This window comes from Rhodamnia argentea, chromosome 3, assembly GCF_020921035.1.
Source record: "Rhodamnia argentea isolate NSW1041297 chromosome 3, ASM2092103v1, whole genome shotgun sequence".
Classification (NCBI taxonomy): Eukaryota; Viridiplantae; Streptophyta; class Magnoliopsida; order Myrtales; family Myrtaceae; genus Rhodamnia; species Rhodamnia argentea.
The window spans coordinates 1,839,433-1,863,656 of NC_063152.1; the positions used below are offsets into that span (position 1 = coordinate 1,839,433).

General features: G+C 40.5%; 1 protein-coding gene and 1 long non-coding RNA gene across 5 annotated transcripts; one reads left to right on the forward strand and one right to left on the reverse strand.

The window, feature by feature from the left end:
* Nucleotides 1-212: 212 nt before the first annotated feature.
* LOC115754975 (CTP synthase) lies at nt 213-6,052 on the reverse strand. Of its 4 annotated transcripts, none has more exons than XM_048276574.1 (21): nt 5,917-6,052; nt 5,443-5,522; nt 5,042-5,128; nt 4,869-4,919; nt 4,660-4,777; nt 4,513-4,569; nt 4,351-4,415; nt 4,130-4,213; nt 3,989-4,039; nt 3,802-3,864; nt 3,661-3,707; nt 3,499-3,568; nt 3,348-3,410; nt 2,490-2,579; nt 2,374-2,412; nt 2,030-2,257; nt 1,852-1,937; nt 1,532-1,580; nt 1,377-1,457; nt 1,202-1,295; nt 213-701 (listed from the first exon to the last, which is right to left on the reverse strand). In XM_048276574.1, the coding sequence occupies exons 1-21, from the start codon at nt 6,032-6,034 to the stop codon at nt 523-525; spliced, it is 1,800 nt and encodes a 599-aa protein (XP_048132531.1). In that variant the 5' UTR covers nt 6,035-6,052; the 3' UTR covers nt 213-522. The 4 variants fall into 4 exon arrangements, with proteins under 4 accessions (XP_048132531.1, XP_048132532.1, XP_048132533.1 ...); XM_048276573.1 differs by lacking the exon at nt 213-701 and adding an exon at nt 906-1,123 and having other exon boundaries at nt 1,160-1,295; XM_048276575.1 differs by lacking the exon at nt 1,202-1,295 and having other exon boundaries at nt 553-701.
* LOC125314420 lies at nt 5,984-24,224 on the forward strand. Its single transcript, XR_007197916.1, has 3 exons — nt 5,984-6,108; nt 13,862-13,867; nt 24,212-24,224. It is a non-coding gene; the product is annotated as an uncharacterized LOC125314420 (long non-coding RNA).

Here is a 24,224-nt window from a genome sequence, read left to right on the forward strand (position 1 = left end):
TGCGAGGCATTAGCCTTTTAGCCAGATGCATTAAATTCTTTTCTGGACCAATTTATTCTGATAATACAGCAGCTTACTTTCTCCTGGCATTAATGCAGCATTACATTTTACGACTGGCTCCTGTAAGTCTCGCGGGAATACTCACCTTTTCCTCAAACTGTGTTATGCTACTACAACACATCAATCAACTATGTGAACAGTATAGATCAAACTTGACAAATGCACGACACGATCACATTTGCTCGAGAAAGCAACTAGATAGTTAAGTACAAGCCCCGAGGGTATTACTCCGACAACTCCCGACAAACCACCTCAATACAGACATACAATGATGATGAACAAGAGTCCCCCCGTTTAAAAGACCGGGTCAGGCTCTGTTCTCTTTGGGAAAGCCGTGTTAACGCCTGCACGTGCTCCAAAATCTGTACAGACCCCTCTACCATCTACTCAAAAAATTGTCAATCTAGTTCGCCAAACACACCAGAAGGAAAGATCTTGCCGTGGGTGACACCAATGTCTCGATCACAAGGGCACACCATTGCAAATGCTGTAAACGCCATTCAACAAGCCATTAGTGGCCTTGCTATTCAGGAATACTTTACGTGACCGACCGTTGATATGATAAGTTGATGAGACCTTTTCCTGGCCACCGCAGCGCTGTAGAACTACATCCAACTCTCCACACGACGCTGCCACAAACCCTATATGTGACATAACAGAGTATTATTTGCACATTTCATAAACTTCAGTGATGCATGAGCACAACCCAGAACATGAACTCGTGTTCCCTTCCACTTCGTTACTCTTCAGAATTTGAGCCAACTAGAGCCCTTCCCGTTTTGAATATTCAGGTAATCTCACCCCTAATTGTTATCAACAATCTTCACCAACTGAAAAACCCTAAATCTCAGAGAAGGTACTCAGTTCCATTTGGAATTTGTGATAAGAAAGGTCCAGGTAACTAGGTTCAATATGAAACTCTTTTTTTGCAGGTGTATAGGATAGTCTTTAACATTTTGTATATGGAGAGGAACAAAGAAACTTCTAAGATAGGGATTAGGATAACATGTTGCACTTGAATTCAGCAAAAGATTCAAGCAACAAAAACGGCAATGAAAGAAAATCAAATTCCTTTTTTTTTTCAGTCGAAAAAAAGGAAAATCAAGTTCAAGTGCCCATTTTGTAATAGGAAGAGAAATACCCAAAAATAAAGGTGAAGGCTTCCCAGGCCTCGATTTGAATTCAGGATGAAATTGAACTCCAACATAATATGGATGATTGGGCAGTTCAACAATCTGTAGCATCACCAAATAATTGTTGAGTCAGCTATGGTAAAGACATTTGAACACGGCTGATTATTCTGCAACAGTAATTACCTCCATGCGCCGACCGGTTTCATCCTTGCCAGGGAAAGAAAGGCCAGCACTTTCAAGGTGTGCAACCATGTCAGGATTTACCTGCAGGAGAATCAAAGTCACTCTTTTTGCCACAAAGCTTGTGAAGGGAAAGTAGATATTTCTTCGTAACCCACCTCATATCTATGACGATGTCTCTCATCAATGTGTCTTTGATTCCCATAACTACAATGGATATACATCACATACATTAGTCGTTTATCAGAGCAACCACCGAATTGATTCCCCTCCCCCGCCCGCGCCCCACAAAAAAAAAAACCCCAAAAAAATAAATATATACCCCACATGCTCATGGACATTTGTAGAAATACTTCTTAGAATGTACTCTTAACACCCCACAGCAAATTCAGGCAGAAGTATGCGCCTTCCCATCAAATAGCCCTACATCTAACAGGTTATGTCTAAGAAGAATGTTACTTCTACAACTAACACATACAGTTTCGCAGATACACACTCCAATGCGTGGAAATACGTTCTCCTAGATCCGAGACGCATGGTGCCTCCCATGTGGGTTTTAGAGCCCTGTAAGCATGTTACATCGTAAGGATCCATACTGACAGAAAAGGAAGTCTTTCGAAATTCTAAATTTCAACCGAATAGCACAATTGCATAACCTCAGGCATGAATATCACACAGGGATTCCTGGTTTTAGGATCAAATTCAGTACTATTAGCATCCTGCAAACCAAGAATAGATCGTGCATATTCAATAACAGCAGTCTGCATTCCCAGACAAATCCCAAGGTAAGGGACTCTGTTTTCTCGGGCATATTTCGCAGCAAGAATCTTCCCTTGCACTCCTCTGTCACCAAAACCTCCAGGAACTAGAATGCCATCTGCACCCTGAAGGAAAATTACAGTGACACATCAGAAGAGGCCAAAACAAAAGAGTGGAGCAGAGTACAGAATGTGTTTGTAAATTGACATTCCAGGACCATCAAAGCCTAGGACAAACCAACCTTTAATTTTTTCCAAGCAGCCTTGTAAGCTTCTGGGTTCTGCAATTAGAGTCATTCAACTGGTTAACAAGAGAAATGATAATGCCACAAAAGAAAGATCAGAACTAAGAGATGACCTCTTTATCAGTCACGTTTTCAAGGTCGCAAGCTGGAACCCAGTCCACAACAAGTTTTTTACTGCAAGCAACAGAAGCATGCAAGAGGGCCTGCAAAAGGCACATTATATACTGAAGGTAAGGGAACATTTGGTTCTCATATGAACTATGAAATAGAACAGCTAGAAGGTGTTTAAACCTTCTTTCTTAAGCAAAAGAATCACATGAATGAAAGAAAAACAAAGTCTGTGAACAACAACAACAAGAAGTAAAAGAAGAAAACTAAACCGGTTTGTGAATTCATCTCAAACACATATTACTGCAGGAAACTGGCAAAGGTCATTTTTCTGAATGCGACATTAACATTATACAAGTCAAAGAAGACCCTGTAAGAGTTTTTCAATTGGAAAAACAAGCTAGTGCTGACAAAAGGCACGAATCGCAATACACTGAGCTTAACTTTTAGCCAAAAATATACTAGCATACACCACTTGTTGCCCTTTTAGAAACCAAAAAATAGTAGTACATGTTCTAAGATCTCAAACTTAAACAAGTAAGATTAACCAGGCTGTTAAGCAACGAGAATGTTTTTGGACCTCGTATAAAAATTAATGTTAGTGGCCAACTATTGATCAATAAAATCAATTGAAAAGGGACATACAAAATTATGTTATGCTGTCCGATATAATTGATAGATGAAAATCTCCTCAATTCTAAATGGCACATGGGAAGCTCATGAGGGAATATAGACTTGAAGTGAGCCAGGAAAAATCGACAGCATATAATAAGCAAAAAGCTCATACAGAACTATTGTAGATGTACAATAGCAGCAGAGAAATCCAAGAAACTTAAATTAAGTATCAGAAAGAGCTAACGAACCTTAATTATGGAAAGATACGAATCACAATGGCCCGTGTATTTCCCAACCATTGCAATATTGACCTGCAGATCAGTCATATGATAGGATAAGAATGTTGTTAAGTTGTACAATGAAAGGAGATTGAACATAGTAAAATTGCTTATAACCCACAGGCTCTTGCAATTTGTCACAACGTTCAGCTCGAGAACTCCACTCTTTTAAAACAGGTTCCTGAGCCACACTGCACAAAAAGAGGTTTGTTACTGCAAAGAGTTCATACATAAGTAGATTAACACGGAAAATGGCAATGAGGGATAAGACAAGGTGACAAACCTTAGAAGGTTCAGCACTTTCAAGATTGCCTCGTGAGCCTTCTGATCCTAATTCAATTATAAATACACATTTTTCATTGTAATTAGTGCCTTGAATAACATAAAATTTAACATTGTATGACAAAAAGGTAAAAGACAATACTTTTAGAAGTAAAGGGATGTGCCAGATATTTGGAACATCATGAACAGTGATGATGTTTTCAACCTGTAAAACAAAAATGAAGTGGTTAGTACCTGAAGAAACCACATCAGCAAACTTAGCTAATTTACAAAGAGAAAATTCAGTCCAGATATTTGAGGAGTATCCAGAGTCAAATTTTGCTTCATACCGGAACATGGCAAAATTGTGAGAGTTTGGCCTTTATATTCTCATCAAGTGCCTGCATATGATATACATACTTGTCAAGTGGATCCAGCAAACGTGATCTACACACACACACACACACAGGGAGAGAGAAAGAGAGAGAGACCATCGTACTGCGACAAGCTAAGATGTTTGGTGTCAACCCTAGGCCTCGTAGTCCTCTCACACTATGCTGGGTTGGTTTTGTTTTCTGAATAATAAATCAAAAGTTCATTTAAGGCTGCCAGACCATATTAGTGTTCTTTCTTCCAAGAAAGAGAGAACAACAAAGAGGGAGTTTCTCTTTACCAAAAAAACAAACAAAGAGGGAGTTTCTTGAATCATTACCGGTTCACCAACGACATTCAAAACCGGCACAAGACTGACGTGGATCAGGCAAAAGTTTCCAACACCTATATGAGGAGAATCAACCAACCATTCCATCAACGTAAAATCCAGGATCCAAGAAAAGCAATACAAAAAAATGTAAGCCCCAGAAGATGTCCTCACCGACACGATATGAAAATTGTCCTAGAGCCTCAATAAACGGCATAGATTCAATATCTCCTGCATTTGATAGGCCACTACCATGTCAACTTTCCTTTAACTAATAAACAGAATGGTAATGCTGGTCCGATGAATGTAACTGCTACTGACCTATGGTTCCACCCAATTCAATGACACATACATCAGCTGGACCTTCCTTTCCGTCAACAGGTATCACTGCCACACGCTCAATCCACTCTTGAATGGCATCTGTAATATGAGGCACAACCTACATTCCAAAAGACACAAGAGTAAGAAATAGAAGCAGCCTGCATAAAGCTTCAAAGAGGTCCTATGACAGAATAACAGTACTAAACAACCTGAACAGTCTTCCCCAGATAATCTCCCTTCCTCTCTCTGTTAATAACTGACTGCCGTGCATCAAGGAAAAAACAAGTTCTCAGTAACTGGGCGTCATAATGGGTAATTGATGGTAAGAAGTTCTAGCAGAAAATGCAAAGTAGCAAGAATATAAGCATTTGTACGCGCTTGCCTGGTAAATTTTCCCAGTGGTGATATTATTGTCGCGGGTCAACTTGATATTCAGAAATCTCTCGTAGTTTCCAAGGTCCAGGTCCACCTTTGAAAACCGAAACAGATAAAAGCAGAGAATCATCTCAGCAATGACCAACCTGAATCAACCCTGTTTATTTTTTAGTAGGGATCCATAGATTCCTGTTCTGCAGTTACCCCCTTTCTGTGCTGCTGAGAGATCATTTGAAAGTCACAGAAAATTGCTGGATTTCCAATTTTTTCCCCATCCAGATGGAAAACATGTAATTGGAGACTCACAGTTCTATGCATCAGGAGAAAAAAGTATTTCGTACTAGACCGGTTATTAATTACAGTCTGGTCTCTTGTTTATAGCAGACTGCAGAAGATGTTCAATCCTACCTCACCACCATCATCTAGGACAAAAACTTCCCCATGCTCGAAGGGGGACATGGTCCCAGCATCAGTATTGAGGTATGGATCTGCATCAAAGAGGCACTAATCAGCTGCAGCAGCCATGCCAGTGTTACAAACAAGAAGAAGAGGCGTTTCGAAGGATTCATGGCTCCCTCCAAGCCAAATATTTCATTCTGGGGAGGTGCAATTCAGAAAGCAAATGGACCCATATCTTTCTGGAGTTTTCGAGAAGAATGATCCTCCTTTGAGGAACCATGAATGGAAAAAAGAAAAACGCCCAGCAAAATCGTAAGAAGCAGCCGAAATTAAAGCAGACACTTTGGTTCATTCGCAAAATGAATGCAAATGCTCGACCTTGGACGTTCCCAAAGCAAATGACCCGGGAGATCTAACGCAAACTCAACTAGCCGGACAAGTTTTGAAGCATCAGGGAGAGAGGGATGGACATGCATAGCATACCAATCTTGATGGAAGTGACGCGAAGTCCACAGGCCTTGAGAAGCACGCCGATACTACTGGCCGTCACCCCTTTTCCGAGACCGCTCACCACTCCTCCAGTGACCAGCACGTACTTCATCTCTTCTTTCTCTCTCTCTATCTCTATCTCTATCTCTACACCTACACCAGCAACACAAACATCAGAGAGGCGAGGTAAAAAAAAACAGAATGACCCCCCCTCTTCCTTATCTGCATCTCTCTTCTCGAAGCTGTCACCCAACAAACCACACAATGAGAGGAGAAAGGAGCCCATGAAACAAACGAGGGGTGTGCGTGGAAGGAAACCTTCTAATTCAGCTCCCGGAGACAAAAGCAGGGAGCTTGGTACCCGGAAAGACTTGACTTCCCCTTCCAACCAAATCTCTCCGCCTCTGTTTCTGGGCGTTCCCTCACAGTGGACAGACGACGTTAGGAAGGAGGAGAAACAGAAGAAGAAGCAAAAGGGAAGAAAAGGGTCAAGCTCCTGAGTGCGCAAAAGGGTAGAGATCAAATCAAACCAAACATCAGAAAAACCAAAGCTTTCAAGGATGTCTTTAAAGCCTTTGCTCTCTCTCTCTCTCTCTCTCTCTCTCTGGTGCTGGTTGCGGATGAGCCTCCCTGCCTCTTGCCCCTGGCCTGGCGGCTTTTTATATAACAACATGGCTTCCGTCATCCCTAATCCAAAGACCTTTTGCTAGTCCTAGTCCCCATTTTCAATCGAAACAAAGCTTTTTATCTTTTGTTGGTTTGTTTTTTTTTTTTTTCCTAATCGTTAACGCCGATTTAGATATCGTATTCTATCTCTCTGATGTGATTAAACCTATGCCCTCCTTCACTTTAGCCCGCGGGGTTCGTCTCGTCGTTTACCAACTGCAGGCCTGTGACTCTGCAGATCGGGGCATCAGCTCAAATGACATCACTCCCTCTTTTCTCTTCTTCTTTTTTCTCTTTTGGCCATTTTCACATTCCTTTAAAGCAAGGAGTAAGGCCTTTTCGCATATTTGCAATTCACACCTAATAACCTCTTGTCATGCCCAAGGGGCATACATCCATCCATCCATCCATCCATGCTAACCTGTGCTCATGCTCCCCCCTTGATTTTGTCGCATCATCTTGTGCATCAATTCACAAGTTATTCTCTTTACTTTAATCGTAAGGGTCTCGTATCGTAAAGGGCGTTACAATCGACCACATTTGTATATAGAAATTTGAAATTGATGAGTGAGCCCCATTATTGAAATCTTCAATGATAGTACTTTTCACGTCATTTGGATCGAACATTCCGAACGAGAAAATCCCCCCTACGACGAAAAGGAAATATTCACTTTGAAATATGCCTTTGTCTTAATTTGTGCTGTAGATGAATAGCCCGTTCAAAATACTTGGAGGGAAGCAAAGTCTTTCCTCTCAAAGTCCGTGATGTCGACCTTTTCCGCGACGTTCCCCTCAACCTCCAGCACAGCACAGTGACCCACCCTTAGAAGGACCGGAGGCTATTGGTCTCTTCTCGTGGTAACTTTATGGTATCTGTCGCTTCTTTTTTTTTTTTTCCTTCGAAATCCTTTATTTGCTAACATGCTTGATTTTTCAAATTCTAAATGATATCCAGTCAAGAGTTCGACCCGAAAAGAAGAATGAAGAAAAGTAAAGCATTCTAGAATGGACTTTGCTAGTATAATTTTTTTTTTATTATAAGAATAACAGCATGTCGCGAGTCACGAATTCTCGAAAGAATGGATCCCATAATAATTTTTACTTTTTTTTTTTTGTGGCTCATAACACATGCTATCAATCTCACTATACAAAAAAAAAAAAAAAAGAATGATTCCCCGACAGTTGTATTTGACCACAAATCCACACATCATCACCGCTTTGGACACACGATCATCGCCCACCACTCGCAAGATGTTGTCCGCTTTGAACACACGGTCCTCGCCCAAGCAACTCCCAAAAAATGTCTTAGTTAAGGGGACTCATAACCATATAAGCCACACCCCAACTGTAACAATCTGGGCCACCACTCGTAAGGTATTATCCGTTTTAGACACACAGTCCTCACCGTTTTGTTTCTCCGAAGGTCGCCCAAGCAATCACTAGAAAACGCGTCTTGCAAGTTAAGGGGGCTCGGCACCATATAAGCCAGCCCAGGACTCCCCCTAAGCGCCTGTGAGACAAAAAGATGTGCACATCCCCTCGACGAGATGTCACACGTTAATCAAAAAATCGTGGAGTCAGAAATAATGACAAGATTATCAGGCTAGCGGCTTCCAAAAAGAATTTCGAGTAAGCCATATTCCTTCTAGAATTTGTGTGCATGAATTTTGTTAAATTTCCCCCTTTCTTTTGGCGGGGGTGGGGGGGGGAATTTAGGGAAAATGGGGGCACATCAAAGAAATCTCCCGGAGTGCGCCAAGAACAAGAGAAAGAAGAAGAGGAGGAGGAGGAGGAGGGTGGTGTTGTTGTTTGTCTAACGAGGAAGGAAGGGATATTCGTTAACGATGAATCCAAAAATCAAAGATAATGTCTCATCTTCGCACTTTCCGAAAGCGCTAGTAAGGAAAAGAAGACCGGGGTGAGAAAACAAAGGCAGAGGCCATGGAAAATGTGGTCAAAGCTCGTGAGAAAACGACGTGGCGTTTTTGCGGATAAAGATAAAAATTCCCGCCCCCCCTTCCCCACACACCCGAAAGATAAAATTGGAAAAAGGTGGTCGAAAAGGATAATCCTATTATTTATTTATTTATTTATTTATTTATTGGGTCGGAATAATCCTATTATTTCTCTCTTTTTTTTTTTTTTTTTTGGTGGGGAGAGGAGAAAGGAGGGGGAGGAACCAACCGAAAAGAGTCGGCCAAGGAGAATCCTTTTATGTCAAGGAAACGAAACTAACGACCACCCAACATCGTCCAACACTCCCACTCCACTTGGCCCCTTTGCCTTAATCCAACGTTTTCAAGAAAAGGTGCTTCTCTTTTCCCATTGTCTGTCCCCCCCCCAGGTCTTTTTCCAACCTCCCACCAACCGTTCAAATTTTTCAAAATCAACGAGAGGGGGTCAAGGCGTCCCGATCCTGCCGACCTTTGACCCCTCTTCCATATCAAGTAAAAATCCTTCCTTCATCATGACTCGCACGTGTGGACCATGAGCCGTCGTGCGCGCGTCCCCGCCTTTTCCGACGTGCATGATAACAATTTTACAGTAAAATTTCTATTCCAAAAGTACTTACGTAGAGCGAGTTCCGGAGTAGAAATCCGTTTGATGACACAACTTCTAAAGCAGAAATTGGTTTGGTTACACAACTTCATTTTTCTACTCCTGGAGTATTTTTTTTTTTTTTTTTGCTCCGTAATTAGTTCACTTGAAGAAGTACAAAAAGATTTACTTCTCTCTAGAAGTAGGAAAAATAATATGAGTAGCAATGAAATGATTCAAAGTAAAACATTAAATAATAAAATTCATTATCCGCCAAATGCAACAATCCTAATATAACCAATAAAAATTACAATCTACCAAAAACAGAAAAAGGGTGAGGCAAGCGAGATTAAGATTTTTTTTTTTTTTTAACAATAGCTGAAAATCAATTTCAAAATCGGTCCGATTCTACGGTGAGTTGTCACTTGGAATCGGGAATCGAGCCAATTCCGAATGGTTCCCAAAAACTAGAACCCGTACCCGGACCGATTTGAACAGGAACCGATTTCCGAACCCGTTTTTCGAATGGTCCGATCCGATTTTTGGGTAAACCCAGTCCGCTTTCACGCCCTTAGTGCGTGCCCAACGATGAGGGGGCGAGTCTAGCGAGACGGCCAAAGAGGACAAGGGCCGAGATTTTCGCCCCGTGTCGACGTGCTATGAAAGCGGGGCGAGAGAAGGTGTTGTTGCCAATGAGTATGCTTACAAAGTACGTAGCCCGTTTTCGGGCGATAAGTGCAGTTGGAACAAGGCGGGTCCGGTCGTGGGGTCGCGCGGCATGACGTCGGTGCCTAGAGCGGTAAAAAGCTCGGAGGAAGGACCGGGAGAGACCCCCCCCCACAAGAGATCGTGGATGATCCAGCCTCGCCCGTGGCCAGGACAATGATCGTTTTTTCTTTGGCCACGCGCAAAAGGAAAAGGGCGCGGAGCGACCATCGATTGCTGTCCCTTTCGTGAACACCACTCATGCGCTCCCCGGGCCACACACTGCCATCACCCCTCAATCCACCATCATGCATTGGCCACGTCTTTCTCCCGCGAAACACGTGCTAAAAGGCGCGTTTGTTTCACGAAAAAAAAAACTTAAAATTAGAAGCACATTTTTCGATAAGATAATTGCTTACGTCGTCCATAAAAATGAACAAATGAAAAATAACTTGATCACCCAAGAAAATATTAAGGTGTGATGCATACTCTCGATCAACGGGAAAGCATATGAATTCCGCTTCCCGTTGAGAGGTATGGATCTCGGGATTGCTCGGCAAGGGACCGGATCTCCCGAATGCTAGAGGGCTTTTATAGATTTTTTCTTTTTTTGGTCGAAAAGGGTTTTGATAGTTTAAGCACATATTTCTTTCATTGGTAGTTTGAAAACCGACTCATGAATAGGCGATGTTATATATTATTATCTTTTCATTTGCTGGATATAGCCATAGTTTAAGAGTGAAACGTGATAAATTTTGTGTCTTGTTTTCTTTTTGCCGCTTTTACACTTTACTTCATTTGTAGTTTGTTCGCCAAATCCTAACAGAAAAAAGTTAGGTATATTTTGTTGCCGACCATAAAAACATATCCCGCCGTCTGTTCTCTCCGGACGATATAACCAACTATTTTTTCTTGGAATTCTTTTTCACTTTCTCAAATTTCAAGTCTTCTGCGAAATAAACGTACCCTAACACACTCGTTCCACCACAGACAAGATCCGCCGAAACGTGTTCCCTTACGTTTAATGACACTTGCCAAGAAGTGAGCTATGTAGGTTCTTGCTTTCGTGGACTATATCGGAACAATGATAAGATAAGAAAAGGATGACGCGCGCGTCGGACATGACACGACCTGTAATAACAACGCGATGCATGAAACGGGAAATTCGGGACTTTACGTAGCTTCCAAAAAACACACAACATTGTACATAATCAAATGGACTTACCGACACTGTGTGACGGATAAAGGGGAAGGTTTTTTCATTTTTTTTTTTCGTTTCGACGAGGCAGGTTTCCATGTTATAATCGTCGGGCGCGGACACGCAAGGGCACGTCTTCGAAGACGAGGATGGTCTCTCCCCTCGCCAAACTTTATCTGAATCGAAAAGGGTCGGTTCCGTACACGTGGCGCCACGCAAGCAGTCTACTTGAGTGGGGCCCTTCGGCTTCGAAATCTAGGCACGCGTGGATATTGAGCAGGTGGGGCGGTTGGTGGGTGGATCGTATGAGGATTGGGGACTAGGTCTGCGGGCGACAAACGAGGAAGCATCGGCCTGGCGCTTGGTTTCAAAAAGGCATTTGGCACGTCTTGGTTGGACTCCCCGTGAACTCTTTCCACACTCAGAAAAATGCAGGATTTCGAGCGGTAGTTAAAAAATAATAATAATAATAATAAATTTATTATAATTATGTCGATTCAATTTTAAACTTTTTCTTGCCAATTCAATCATAAACATTTTAGGTTTATATCAATTTAGCTCATCCAACCAATTTTAACCAATCGATGCTAACGTAGACTTTTTTAAATAATATTTTAATTTATATTTTATTCTTTTTTCTCCCGAACTTAGGGCCAAGGCATCCTCCCAGGTACCGACCCTCACCGGTCATGGGCGAGGGCCAGGATGCCCTCCCCTTTATTGTGCCAGAGCTTTTAATTATAACAGCCTTTGTAAGATTCAAAAGGCGAACAGCCTCCCCCCTAAAAAACAAATATATCTTGCTTATCTTCTTTAATCTCTATCGAATACCTACATTTGATCCATCATATTATTTATGTATCCTCAATTCAATACAAATGGATCTATTATATTAAGGATCGCGACGACGTCGCTTGCCTTAAGTGGAGAGAAAATAAACTAAAGAAAAAATTATTTGAAAATTCCACGACAACATCGGCAATGCCACATTAGCGCGGGCCGGCAAAATGTGGCCGGATTGACTAAATTGATACAAATGCAAAATTTTTAGAACGGAATCTCCAAAAAGGAAGTTTTACAACTTTTTTGGTAATTCGCCTCAAAATTTCAGTGCTTTTGATTTTTAGACAATGAGACAAACTGGTTTGGAGGGTTAGCATTCTTAGTTTTCCTCCCTTTTCTCAACCTCCCTCAAAAGTGATGTTCCGGCAATTCGAGAATGTTCAAACACTAAATCTTCTAGTAAGACTTGTGAATATTTTTGTGTGATTGAGAAATTGTTTCGTTTGAAAATATGGGGGCTAAATACTATGTGAATTATTCGGTATGATTGGGGACTAGGAAAAACCAAAAGTTCTTAAGTGACTCAATCATGCTTGTAATCTTTATTATATCGCTTGATTTATAACGAAATCACGTTTTACTCTTCCCGTGGATTAGGTACCACCCGGTCGAATCACTCAAATCTAGTATCCGATTTGTTTTCTTGTTATGTTTATTTTATTGTTCGATCTCTTCTTTTTTCCAACAATTTGTATCAAGACCAAACTTGACTAAGTTGAAGTGAATTGATGGCAATAAAAGAAGAAAAGGTGCAATTCAATAGATTTAATTGGATGGATTTTGATTTCTGAAATATGTAGTTTAAGGATAACCTTTATCAAAAGAATCCATGCTTACCCTTGTCTTAGAAGATGGCAAAATTGACAAAGGAAGCTGCCTGAATTTTGTTGGATAGATAGGCCTTGGGTTTTATTTGTTTGACGTTGGCTCGTAATATCACATGTAAAATCTCGAAAGATAAGATCATTGCGGGTTGATAAAAGCCTTGTCAAACATGTATGAAAAGCTCATGCAATCAAAAATGTATGGTCGATGTGATGTGTGCATCATTTAAAAATGGGCAAAGATGTGTCAATTGCTTTGCATATTAATAACTTTAATGTGGTCGTTGGTCAATTGAAATTAGATGATTTTGTCTTTGATGACGAGATAAATGTTTTGATTCTATTATTCTTATTACCTAATAGTTGGAATAATACCGTAACTATTATAAATAATTTCTGTTGGTCAAGAAACTTGACAGTTGATTAGATTCACATTTGATTTTGAGCGAGGCCATCCTTAGAAAATATTTGATCAACTTGTACTTTGCTGCTTTAGGAGGTGAGAATTCGTGTCCATGTTAATAGGAGTAGTGCAAACCCGAACATATATAATCAGCCTAACACTGGTGGTGCTGTCTATTGTAATTGTGGCAAGATGTAGCATCTTAGAAGAGATTTGCTTAAGCTTAAAAAACAAGAAGCGCAACGGAATTAGAGTTGAGTCTATTATGATAATGCTGCAATTACTGATAGCATCTAGGATAGTGATCATTACGTTATGTCTATCACCGAGGATTCGTTGTACCTTCCTCCAATGTCTAAATCAATCATCAAAGGGCTAATCCGAGCAATAAACCGAAGCCCAACTTGTGTTCATGGTTGCAAGTCCAATCAAAGAGGGAAAAGCACAAAAAAAAAAAAACCTAAACCTATTACATTTGTGTCAATTCAGTCTTAAACTTTTTAATTGCATCAATTGAGTTATCAATTTTTTTTTACGATTTGCCAATTGAGTCTATCCGGTCAATTTTCATAAAAAATTACTAATGTGAATGTCGGCCGTTCTACGTGACGCGATTAGCATTGACGTGGACATTTTTTTATAATTAAAAGGTCAATAATTAAATTAGCACAGATGCGAGAGATTTGCGACCTTTCTGGTACTTTTCCCCATCAAAGATGAATGAACAAAAATACTCTAGCATATGCACGAATTAGGTTTAAGGGCAAGGTGGGTAGAAACAAAAACTCCTACGCAATATCTAATCGAAAAAGGCAATTGCATAAAGGAGTCTCGCGAGATAAACTTCGATTGAAATTGCAGTCGAAGGCGGCAATGACGACGGCCAACCGACATTAAGTCCATCGTTATGAAGACAAAACTAGCTAAGAAAAAACTTTGTAAACCCGTGGATGCAACGAGAGTTTGCTTATCACATCATTGCAGCTGCGGGCGAAACCTAACCTTTTCCTCCAACAATGTCTTTTTTCCCCAGCCAAACCTCCGCAAACAAAAGGAAAAAAATATATGTATGAAAGGACGGAGCTCGGGCAATGCGGTCGGCTCAGACTCGGTTGAAGTGACCCGTGATCGATGTTGGGGAGGTCGCCCGGCGTATCGATTTTCTCCCACCCTTTCGTTTTTTGTCTTGTGGTGCCCACAAAGATGTGCCGTAGAATCTCTTAGGTCCGCCCGTGACTGGCGGTTGGTAGTTTGAAGCAAAGAAATGTTACCTCGAAAATTGTCGGCGAATCAATAGATATACCAAGAGCTGGTTTTTTTTTTTTTTTTTTTTTATTTTTTATTTTTACAGAGAGCTAGTTTCAAAATAATGATTTCATGGACGACAATTGGTGTCAAGAGTGTGAGATTTACATCGATGCTACGCGGCAATCTGTCCGTCGTGCGAAACAGTTGTGAAAAATAGACAATTTCGATAATGTTTGAGAATATCATATTCCAATTTTATAAAAAAAAAATTATCGTTTTGTCGCCCTAGCTATGGACGAGTGGGGGGTTGCTGGCTCTCGCCCGGTGGCTCGCAGCCTTCGCCGGCCCTTTGAAAAAATAAAATAAAAAGAAAAGAAAAGTAAATAAAATAAAATTGTCTATGTCGGCGTTAGTTGTGTCATGTAGAACGGCCAACGCCCACGTTAGTGATTTTCAGCCAAAATGGTCAAATTGAATCGATTGATAAAATATGAAAAGATTTATGACTCAATTGACAAAATTTAAAAGTTTAGGATCAAATTGATAAAGGTATAATCACTTTTCCCATATTGACAATCTAGATCTCCTTTTCGATATGTAAAACTCTATATGCTTCCCATTTTCTTTCTTTTTTTTCTACGTCATTCTACCGCTTGAAATGACATATAATCGATTGAAAGGTGATCTGTTCCGTAAAAATATGTAGCACCGCTATGATTGTGTTACATTGCCCATGACTAGAGATGGAAAAATGAGTTTAGAACCCATATTCTATCCATATTTAATGATTGTGGGTCAAAAATGGGTTGACCTAAGTACTTAAATGAGTCATAAATTGGTTATTTAAAAGCTTAGTGGGTCATAAATGAGTTTTAAATGGGTCATAAATTGGTTAGCTGAGACAACTATATTAAGGGAGTCATAAATAGGTTTTGTGAATATTTTTAAAAAATCAATTTTTTTATAACTTTAATAATTTAATATTTTCTTTTTATTATTCATTTTCTTTCTTTTTTTCCTTTATTTTCTTCATATTTTATTTTTCCTCCCGCCTTGGTCGTCGCCTTGCCTCGACCGCCACTAGCCGATGATGACCACCGGCAAGCTCGGGTCGCTGGGATTTAGCAAGCCTCAAGCTCGAGGCTCGCTAGTGGCCATTGCTGACTTGTGGTGGCAAGGCAAGCGACGATCAAGCACGAGGAAAAAGAAAATAGGAAGAAAAGAAAGAAAGAAAAAAAAAAAAAAAAGTTAAAATATTGAAAATATTGAATATTTTTAAAATACTCAGAAAAACCATTTATGACTCACTTAAAATCCAGTGAGCCTCAAACTCATCAAAATTAGCTGTGTCTGTGGTTGGTTGCCGACTGTCGCCGAGGATTGGCAATCGACGAAGAAAAGAGGAAGAACAAAAAGAAAAAAGAAAAATTGAAAACTTTTAATTCGACTAGAGATTATAAAAATTATCCATAACGTTCTTAGGAAGATAATTTTTTGTAAAAAAAATTATAAGAAACGAAGTTTCCTAAATATGATTAAATAGTGAAGTGTTTGAACAATGTAAGTTGGATAAGGTATGTGTCGTTAAATTCGTGCCGTATGAAAATGGGTCAAAATAAATTGAATGGGTCAATATGTGTCGGACCATATTCGACTTGATCTAAATTCATTCCGACCCATCCGTTTGATACCGCTACCATTGAATGACAATTGTTCACATATGTGTGTATGAGTACCTTCACGTCATAAATATGGTTCGGTTAATCAATTTTTGAGCAACGTGTGCACGATACAAATTCATTCTTAGCACTCCAAGTGCAAATAATTATGTATTTGGTCATTGAGCCCATCTTTTGAATTTTTATTGAGAAACTTTTTTGACGAGGATGTGATTCGACACTTTGATGGGTGATGAGGATCCCTCTTTTTAAGGTATTATTTGCGTGCATTATTATTGTTATCGGGTTCAAAACAAGTGTGCCTCGAAAATATTCACCAAGATTCAACAACTATTCGATTTCCTTTTTGGAATTTTACCTTGAATATGTTGTCAAACTTGGTGAAAAAATAAAAGAAGAGAGAGTTACGAAGAAAAAGAAAGTTGTTATGAACAATGCGTAATTTGATCTTATTAATAGTCAACCAAACAACACATCTTTTGATAATAGATATCTTATCCAAACTATCACCACTTTTCATTATCAGCCATTATTACTCTTCACGTCAACAACCACTTTCCTTCACGTCCAATCCAATCTCTTCTCTTGATAATTCATAGATAACAAACTATTTCGATGTTCATGATCTCCTGCGTAGGTGCTCTTCCCGTACAATACGCGAGAGCAGTGTGCTGCCGAGTACATGTTACTTTTTGTCATGGAAAAAGTACAAGAGGAATAACGTGCCGCAATTTTAAAAACTCGAGCGAGCGAATTAAAGTCGCATTAGAAATCTAAGTAAGGTATAGATTTATTTGCAGAAGCGCAAATATTTTCGCAAGAGGAGCTGCTCCTCAATACCCAGAAACAAATCCGATTTCAAAAGAGGAAAAATTTTCTCCATCAGATTGCGATCCAAAGTGAAAAAACCCAAGAAAATGACGATGACGATGACGATATTTTATGTTATCAGAGAAATTTGATTTGGTGGGGGCCCGGGGGATCTACCTAGGGCGGGAAGGGCAGTTGTGGGAGAGAGAGAAAGAGGGGGAGTGGGCGTGGTTGTCTCGAGGCAAACAGAAGCGACGAGAACCGCGGTTATTGTCGGTTTTCGACAGTTTGCCACGTTACCCTCCCACGTGCCCCCCCCTGCCAACTTCCCCCACCCCAACCTCGTCCTCTTGTTCGTTATAGTGGGGCCCCCCACGCCCCCCCAACCCCCACCACGACGGTTGAATGTTCCAAGCTCCGCTTTTTCCCTTGCCGACAACTCCCACGCTCTTTTGGCCTTTCCTCTCCTTACACGCGCCCCCCCCCACACACACAATCGTATCTATATACGTTCGCACGTATGTCATCGACGTAGCTCCTCAGATCCGAAGGACGACTTCTTCCCCCTTCTTCCGATCAGCACGTCCCGCATAGTGGATTCCAGGTAACGTCATCGTTCAAATTCTCTTGTGATTGGATATCGAACCCTTGACGATTGGGATGATAGGCTTTCGTTTCAATCGGCGAGAAAGTTGGCCGAGTGTCGTGAAATTTTCGGAATCCAAGGTAGAGATGCCGACTTCACTAGCGAACTATATAGACTTACGAGAGAACAAACCCCTATGTGATAAATCCTTTTCACTAGCGAGCTATATAGACTTTTGAGAGGGCAAAACTATTATGTGTCAGATTCTATTGCACGACGCTCCATCTCATATTAATAAGGGTTAACACCGTGAAAAATTTTAAGGGAAAAAGCCACCAAAAATCCTAAACTATGCCCGTTGTGACACATTTACCCAAAATTTTTTTTTATGACACAAAAAATCCTAAACTTGTATGCATGTGACACATTTACCCCAAACTTATGCTCGTGTGACACATTTACCCCAAATTTTTTATTGTGACACTAAAAACTCCAAACTTATATTCGTGTGACACATTTACCTCAAAGTTTTGAGATAAATGTGTCACACGAATATAAGTTTATGATTTTTTATGTCACAAAAAAATATTTTGGGGTAAATATGTCACACGGGTATAAGTTTAGGGTTTTCAATGTCACAAGAAAAAGTTTGGGGTAAATATGTCACATGAGTAAAAGTTTGGGATTTTTGGTGTCACAAAAATTTTTTTAAGGTAAATGTGTCACAATTGGTATAGTTCAGGGTTTTTGGTGGTTTTTTCCCAAATTTTAAATTAGTGTACACGTGATATTTTACTTAAAACTTATTTTTCGATCACTAAAAATATCAAATTGTTACACATGTGATAAGTTTATTCCAAATATATTTTTTAACCACAAGAAGCCTCAAACTAGTAAATCTATGACAAATTTTAGTCTCGTTAATATTCCGATAAATTTTTTCATTAAATTCCTGGGTTAGATGATACGTGACGGTTAGCGGGTGTGCTGATTTGAGATTTTTACTCTCTATTTGTAGAATGTGTACTACTTTGAGGTTCTTCGTGGTACTAACCCAATCAATGAAAATTAACGATGGGTAAATTTATCACATGTGTACCCATTTATGATTTTTGATCATAAAAAATTAGTATTGAGTAAATTTGTCACATGCGTATCAGCTTGAGGTTTTTTAGTAGTAAAAAAATAAATTTGAGATAAATTTGTCGTATGTATACCGGTTCGAGATTTTTCGTGGTGTGAAACCCATTAATAAACACCTGCAATTTCTGACCAAGAATAAAAAAAAAATAAAAAAGAACACCCGCCCTTTGTTTCCTCTAAAGTTGTCCAACCCACTTAACCCAACCGAACCGAACAACCCCTGCCCTAGTCTGCTCCATCTTCCTCTCAAGGTCTCTACCGCGTCGGACATCGAACCCTAGTCTGCCACGAACGCTCGCTCGCTCGTGACTCCACTGAAGCGGGCGTACCAACTTCCTATCCAAGAAAGAAGCAAAACACTTTCTCGCCATCTCATCATTGGCTTCGCGTGCTGCGCGCGCCCGAGAGAGCCGGGGGGGGCTCATGAATGCTTCCCGCAGAATTTGAAAGTCGCGCATGCAAATTTTCTTCGGGGTTGACAGGCTCTTTCCAATGGCGTGATGTTAGGGGGCTTCTCTTTTCAACAAGAGATCCTTACGACATGGGGGGTTTGCCCCCACTTTGACCAACATTGTAAACCCCCCCGGCGCGGCGACGCCAGAGCTAAACTGGTTCGGAGCTTGAAAAAAAAAAGACTATGTTTATACTGGGGCGAAATCAATCAATCAATCAATAAAGCACCATGCATGTGGGGCGCAGGAAACCTGACAAAATAAAAAAGTTGGGGGATTCCCGGAGATCTTCTTGCGGTTGATTAGTCAACCTCGGTCACATGACCAACCTCCCAACCGTGAGACCTCCTGTCGTTTTCTTCTTCCTCCGTCGCATTCGGGGTTCAGATACGTAGCTAGCTACCAAACACTAGGGCTACCGCCATTAATGCCTTGTCTCTAACCACCGAAGATTCTTGTGGGGGCGCGGGAGGAAGATCAGGGAGGAAGCGGGGGAAGGGGCGGGAAAGGGAACCTGCAGCTCGAAGCAGACCGTGTTGCCATTTTTCGACGACTTTGCCGTTCTCTGAAGGACCTCTCGAGGAATGGGGTCGAGCCCATTTCGGGCGCAGCGCATCAATGACTCGTCTACCAATATTTAATGCGATCTATACATATTATCATCGCGTATTTTTACATGCGTCACTCATTAATTGGGAAAAGAAATAATCGATTGTACCATCGAACTGTCAGCCTAATAACTTTCTATTTGGTAAGGGAAACAGTTGAAAGCGGGTACGAGGAAGGTGGTGGTTGCAGCTGGTGGAGGTTGAGAGAGAGAGAGAGAAGAGGGTCCAAATGCGATGGTTCGAAGGCCGGGAGACGAGAGTGGCGCCGGTGTTCCCGCTCAAACATCTCTCTAGAAAGTGACTCAACTTTCTAAGTAGCTCAGGCAACTTCTCGACGCATGCGGGGGTTGACTGCCGGTAGCAAAATCCGTCTAGACAGACTCGTGCGTAACCGATGCGTGATTGGGGTTTTAGACTTTTAGTAGCTCCTCGTCCGAAAGCATTAAAACAAGCCAAAGGAAACGAGACGCTTAAAATAACACAAAGAAGACCAACGACTGATCTCTCTTTCTCTCTCTCTCTCTCTCTCTCTAGCCTCCTGTTGGTTACGGTGAAAACCAGCCATCTAGGGTTTTTCTCAGTCTGAACTTTATCGTCCTCTTCTTCCTTTGACTAACCTACCAGCTATCGCACCATGACTTGTGATTCCACGTCTTTTTTTTGCCTTCTTTTTCTCCAGTTTGTGTTGTTGAAGTTACGTTCCTTGTTTTGTGAGAGTTTCACGTTCGATTTCTGGACTTATGCTCCGTTACCCATGCTGGGTATACTCGTGTTGCTGGGTCATCATCATGAACTCCACAAGCAAATGAGATTACATATGTATAATTCAGCAGTTAAATATCCATTTAAAACATTTGTATCTCGAGTAATATGCCATATTTATCCCGAATGGCATCGGTAAAGGGAATTGATTATATAACGGTCTTTGAGTGATTGTTATCATAATATTCTATTTTCGGCCACAAAATATAAATAATAAATAAATAAAAATTATTGTGGGGTCCGTTCTTTTAAGAATTTGTGGCTAGCAAGTTATTCTCACATTCCACAGAAAATTATTATACTAGTAAAGCCCTATAATTAATTGGGTCTTGCTATGCTGATCGTCCACTGTCATTTTGATAATGGAAGGTCCAATGCCAGCCACAAACAATTTGTGTCTGGCGCATAACATAAAAGAAAAAATTTGTAACTTTTGATGATAAATATAGTACGGTCACGTTGTCATGCACAGTATGATCGTCGACTAATCGTTTTCCTAATTAATTATCCACTTAGTCAAGATAGAAAGTCAGGTTTCTATCGCCAATGCTTTTGTCCCCATCTCCTGGGCCCATCATACATTGCTCTCGCTCTCAATCACTTATGTTAAATTTCCCATGTCTTTTTCTTTTTCTTTTTCAATGAGTCTTTATCCTCTCTTCTCTATTTATATTTGGCCCCAAGATATCAAATCCGAACACAATTTTCTGAGGACTCTTCTGACCAAGCAAAAAACATGAAATTACCATAAAAAAAGTTGTTTCTTTTTTTCCCTATTTTAAATAAAGGAACATACTTATGTGACAATTTTTTATCCACTTTGAGATTGACAGCATGTTGTGAGCCACAAAAAAGGAATAATAAATAATTAAAAATTATTGTGGGATTCATTTTTTTAAGAATTTGTAGCCCATAACATGCTCTTATTCTCGCAATCACCAAAAAACTGTTATGCTAGCAAAGCAAACAAAAAGAGAGCCTTCAAAAAACTCACTCTCTCTCTCTCTCTCTCTCTCTCTCAATAGAGATGTCGCGCTAATCCTATTTTTAGTTTAGTTTGAATAGGAGATGGGTGTAAGAAATGCTGACAAGCCTCTCTTTGGTATATCATATCTACCTAGCACAAGTATAACAGTTATGTAGATCAATCTTCATGTGTAGAGAACACTGCTCCTATACTAAAGACTTGTGAACTAGGGCCTATTTGTTTCTTTTTCCAGAGAAAGGACTTGTATGTTGAATTTCTTCTCAATACGTGACAAGAAATTTCTTGTCGATATTTAGAAATATTCTTTAAGCTTTGAAAATGTGAAAAAGAAAACTAAACATGATTCTCCATAGTGGTATTTGTAAATTTCAAAAGGTTTTGAAATGTCTTGCACTGATAAAGGTCAAATTGGGAGAGCTTTTGAATTGGAAGAATGTGCATATGTCAAAAGTAATAGATTGACTTGAAAGAGATTGGTAACGATCCTTTCGCATATTGGATGGTCTAGAACTCGATGGATTTCGGATTAATATTAAAAGTGAAAAGATTTATTTGAGAAAATGATAAAGAAAATATCAAGAAAGGACGTGGTTTTTCCACCCAAGTATGGCCGGAGACCTTTGACCCTTCGAATGGATAACATTATCCCTTGTGGATCTCACTTTGATATGCTATTGGAATTTTTTAATTACAATTTTACCCTTACGAATAAAATTAAGAGTAGGTCAAACGTGGTGCCCGTTCTTGAATTAATAACAAGTGCGGGATATGAATTGTGTGTGATATATAACCAACCCCAATATACAACCTTTCCGTTACACTGACGTGTGTTTAATGCCTGCTCCGATTACAAGAAGTGGTTAAACTCTCGAACATGAAAAAAAGAAAAAAAATCGTTTGAAAGGGTGTGGGGAAAAAAAATCCGTAAAAATAATGGTAGTTTTGACTTGTGAATGAAATCGGAAAGGCAATTTATTGATTTTGGAAAATGCTTTCCTGATAGTACTGTCTGTTATTTCTGGCCCGTAAATCCACGCACCATCACCACGTATTTTGTATAAAATACTCATTAATTAGAAAATCGTCGAATCAGAAATAATGACAGATCTGTCATACTGTCGAGCTAGCGGGAACCGTTAATTAATTAGAGGAGTTTCCCGACTCATCCTAATTAACTTCTTTTTTTTCCTAGGGTAAGACCGTGGATGCAAAGTGGCAAAAGGGCATCTCCGGCCATAATCGAGGTGGAAAAAGTGCCGAGCCGATCGAGAAAACAGCCTGGTCGCGGACATTTTGAGTTTGAACATCTTAGATTGTGAAGCTAATTTCGTACCATATTTTCCACATCAACTAGCGGCAGCTTCTCTTCCATGGGAAAGGACCCTTCACGAGAGGGAATTTGCAGTTTTTCTTTGTACAGACACAGGCGGCAGCGGAGGAGGAGGCATGTGTCGCCTATTACTTCATATGTCGAGGAGCGAGGGAGACGAAGCGGATAATGTCGCCGGGCGGCCCCGCCTCGGTCTGTCTTGATTCCTTCAAAGTTCAGAACCAAAAAGGGCCAACTTTCTCCGTCAACCTTTTCACCCTCTTTCCTCGGATCCAAATTCCTCCGGTGAAAAGGAAGGGAGGCGATCGAGAATCGATGGGTCGATCCATCTGCACGTCCCGCGACGTCGAGACGGGGATATCCCGGAACCACGCTGCGATTAATGTAGAGAATTCCGGGACGGCTTTGCTTAATTGGTAAACTACGCGTTTCCCCGGCGATCCCCATTGGTGGAAAAATTTCTTGCCGAGGACTATAGTTTGGATCAGATAAGATGATGAGGCACGCCGCTCGCTCGGACAGCGACCCAAGATGCTTTCGCTGTTCTTCTGTTGAACCGGTACGGAAAGGGATTTAGAATCGGGTCAAACTTCGCTCAACGGCAGAGACCGAGAATTGCAGCTGAGGTTTTCGACCTTTTTTTCTTTATTCGTTTCAGACGGACATAATTGTACTGAAAGTATTAAATATAATTAAATTATAACACTTCTCAAGTCTTAAAACTTATTAAATTAATACGATCGAGTTCTTCTGTCGTCTCCTTCCAATTTGACTAATAAAAAATATTGACGTGGCGATTGCGTGACTAAAACATGAAATATAGGATTAAAATAACATCGTTTTGGTTCAAAACGAATTTTTTTATTACCAAATTTATTTAAGTTATATTCATAATAAACAAAATTTTTTAAAAATAAATTACAAACAATTACAAAAAAGAAAGAAAGAAAGAAGATGCATGCGAGGGCTGCTACCGCCCACCATTGCCAGGAAAGTCCGATGACGGTGGGGAAATGGTCAGCGAGGGTCCCCTGACCGAGGTTCAAGAATCACATTGTATACCCCATCGAATAAATTCAAAATTTACGGATCACTTTACACGTTGGATCAAAGTTCATGAATCATTCGTGTCGCTATCTCTTCCACCCTTTGTTTTTTTTTCTTTCTTCGTTTCGGATGATTGATGCGGAGTCAGCAACAGCGCGAACTGAGATCAGCGACAGGGACCTCTCCGGGGCGTGCGTACTTTGGAGAAGAAAAATATGGGAAAAAGGGAGTTGCCGTGCTCGTCGAGAAGTCGTCGTGTCGTGGTGGCGTCCTTCCGGACGATCATCCGTGTCTGTCGGTCTTTGACAGCGCTCGTCGACAATGCCCCTTCGTTTGTAACCTACTGCCTGCCCCCCCTACGACGTAAATTTTCTTTTCATTTTTTCCATCACTTGGACAATTTTCAAATGTGGTCTTGTCAAAGACACAACAGGAGTTCTCCACATGGGTGGGATTCAGGCCAAAAAAAAAA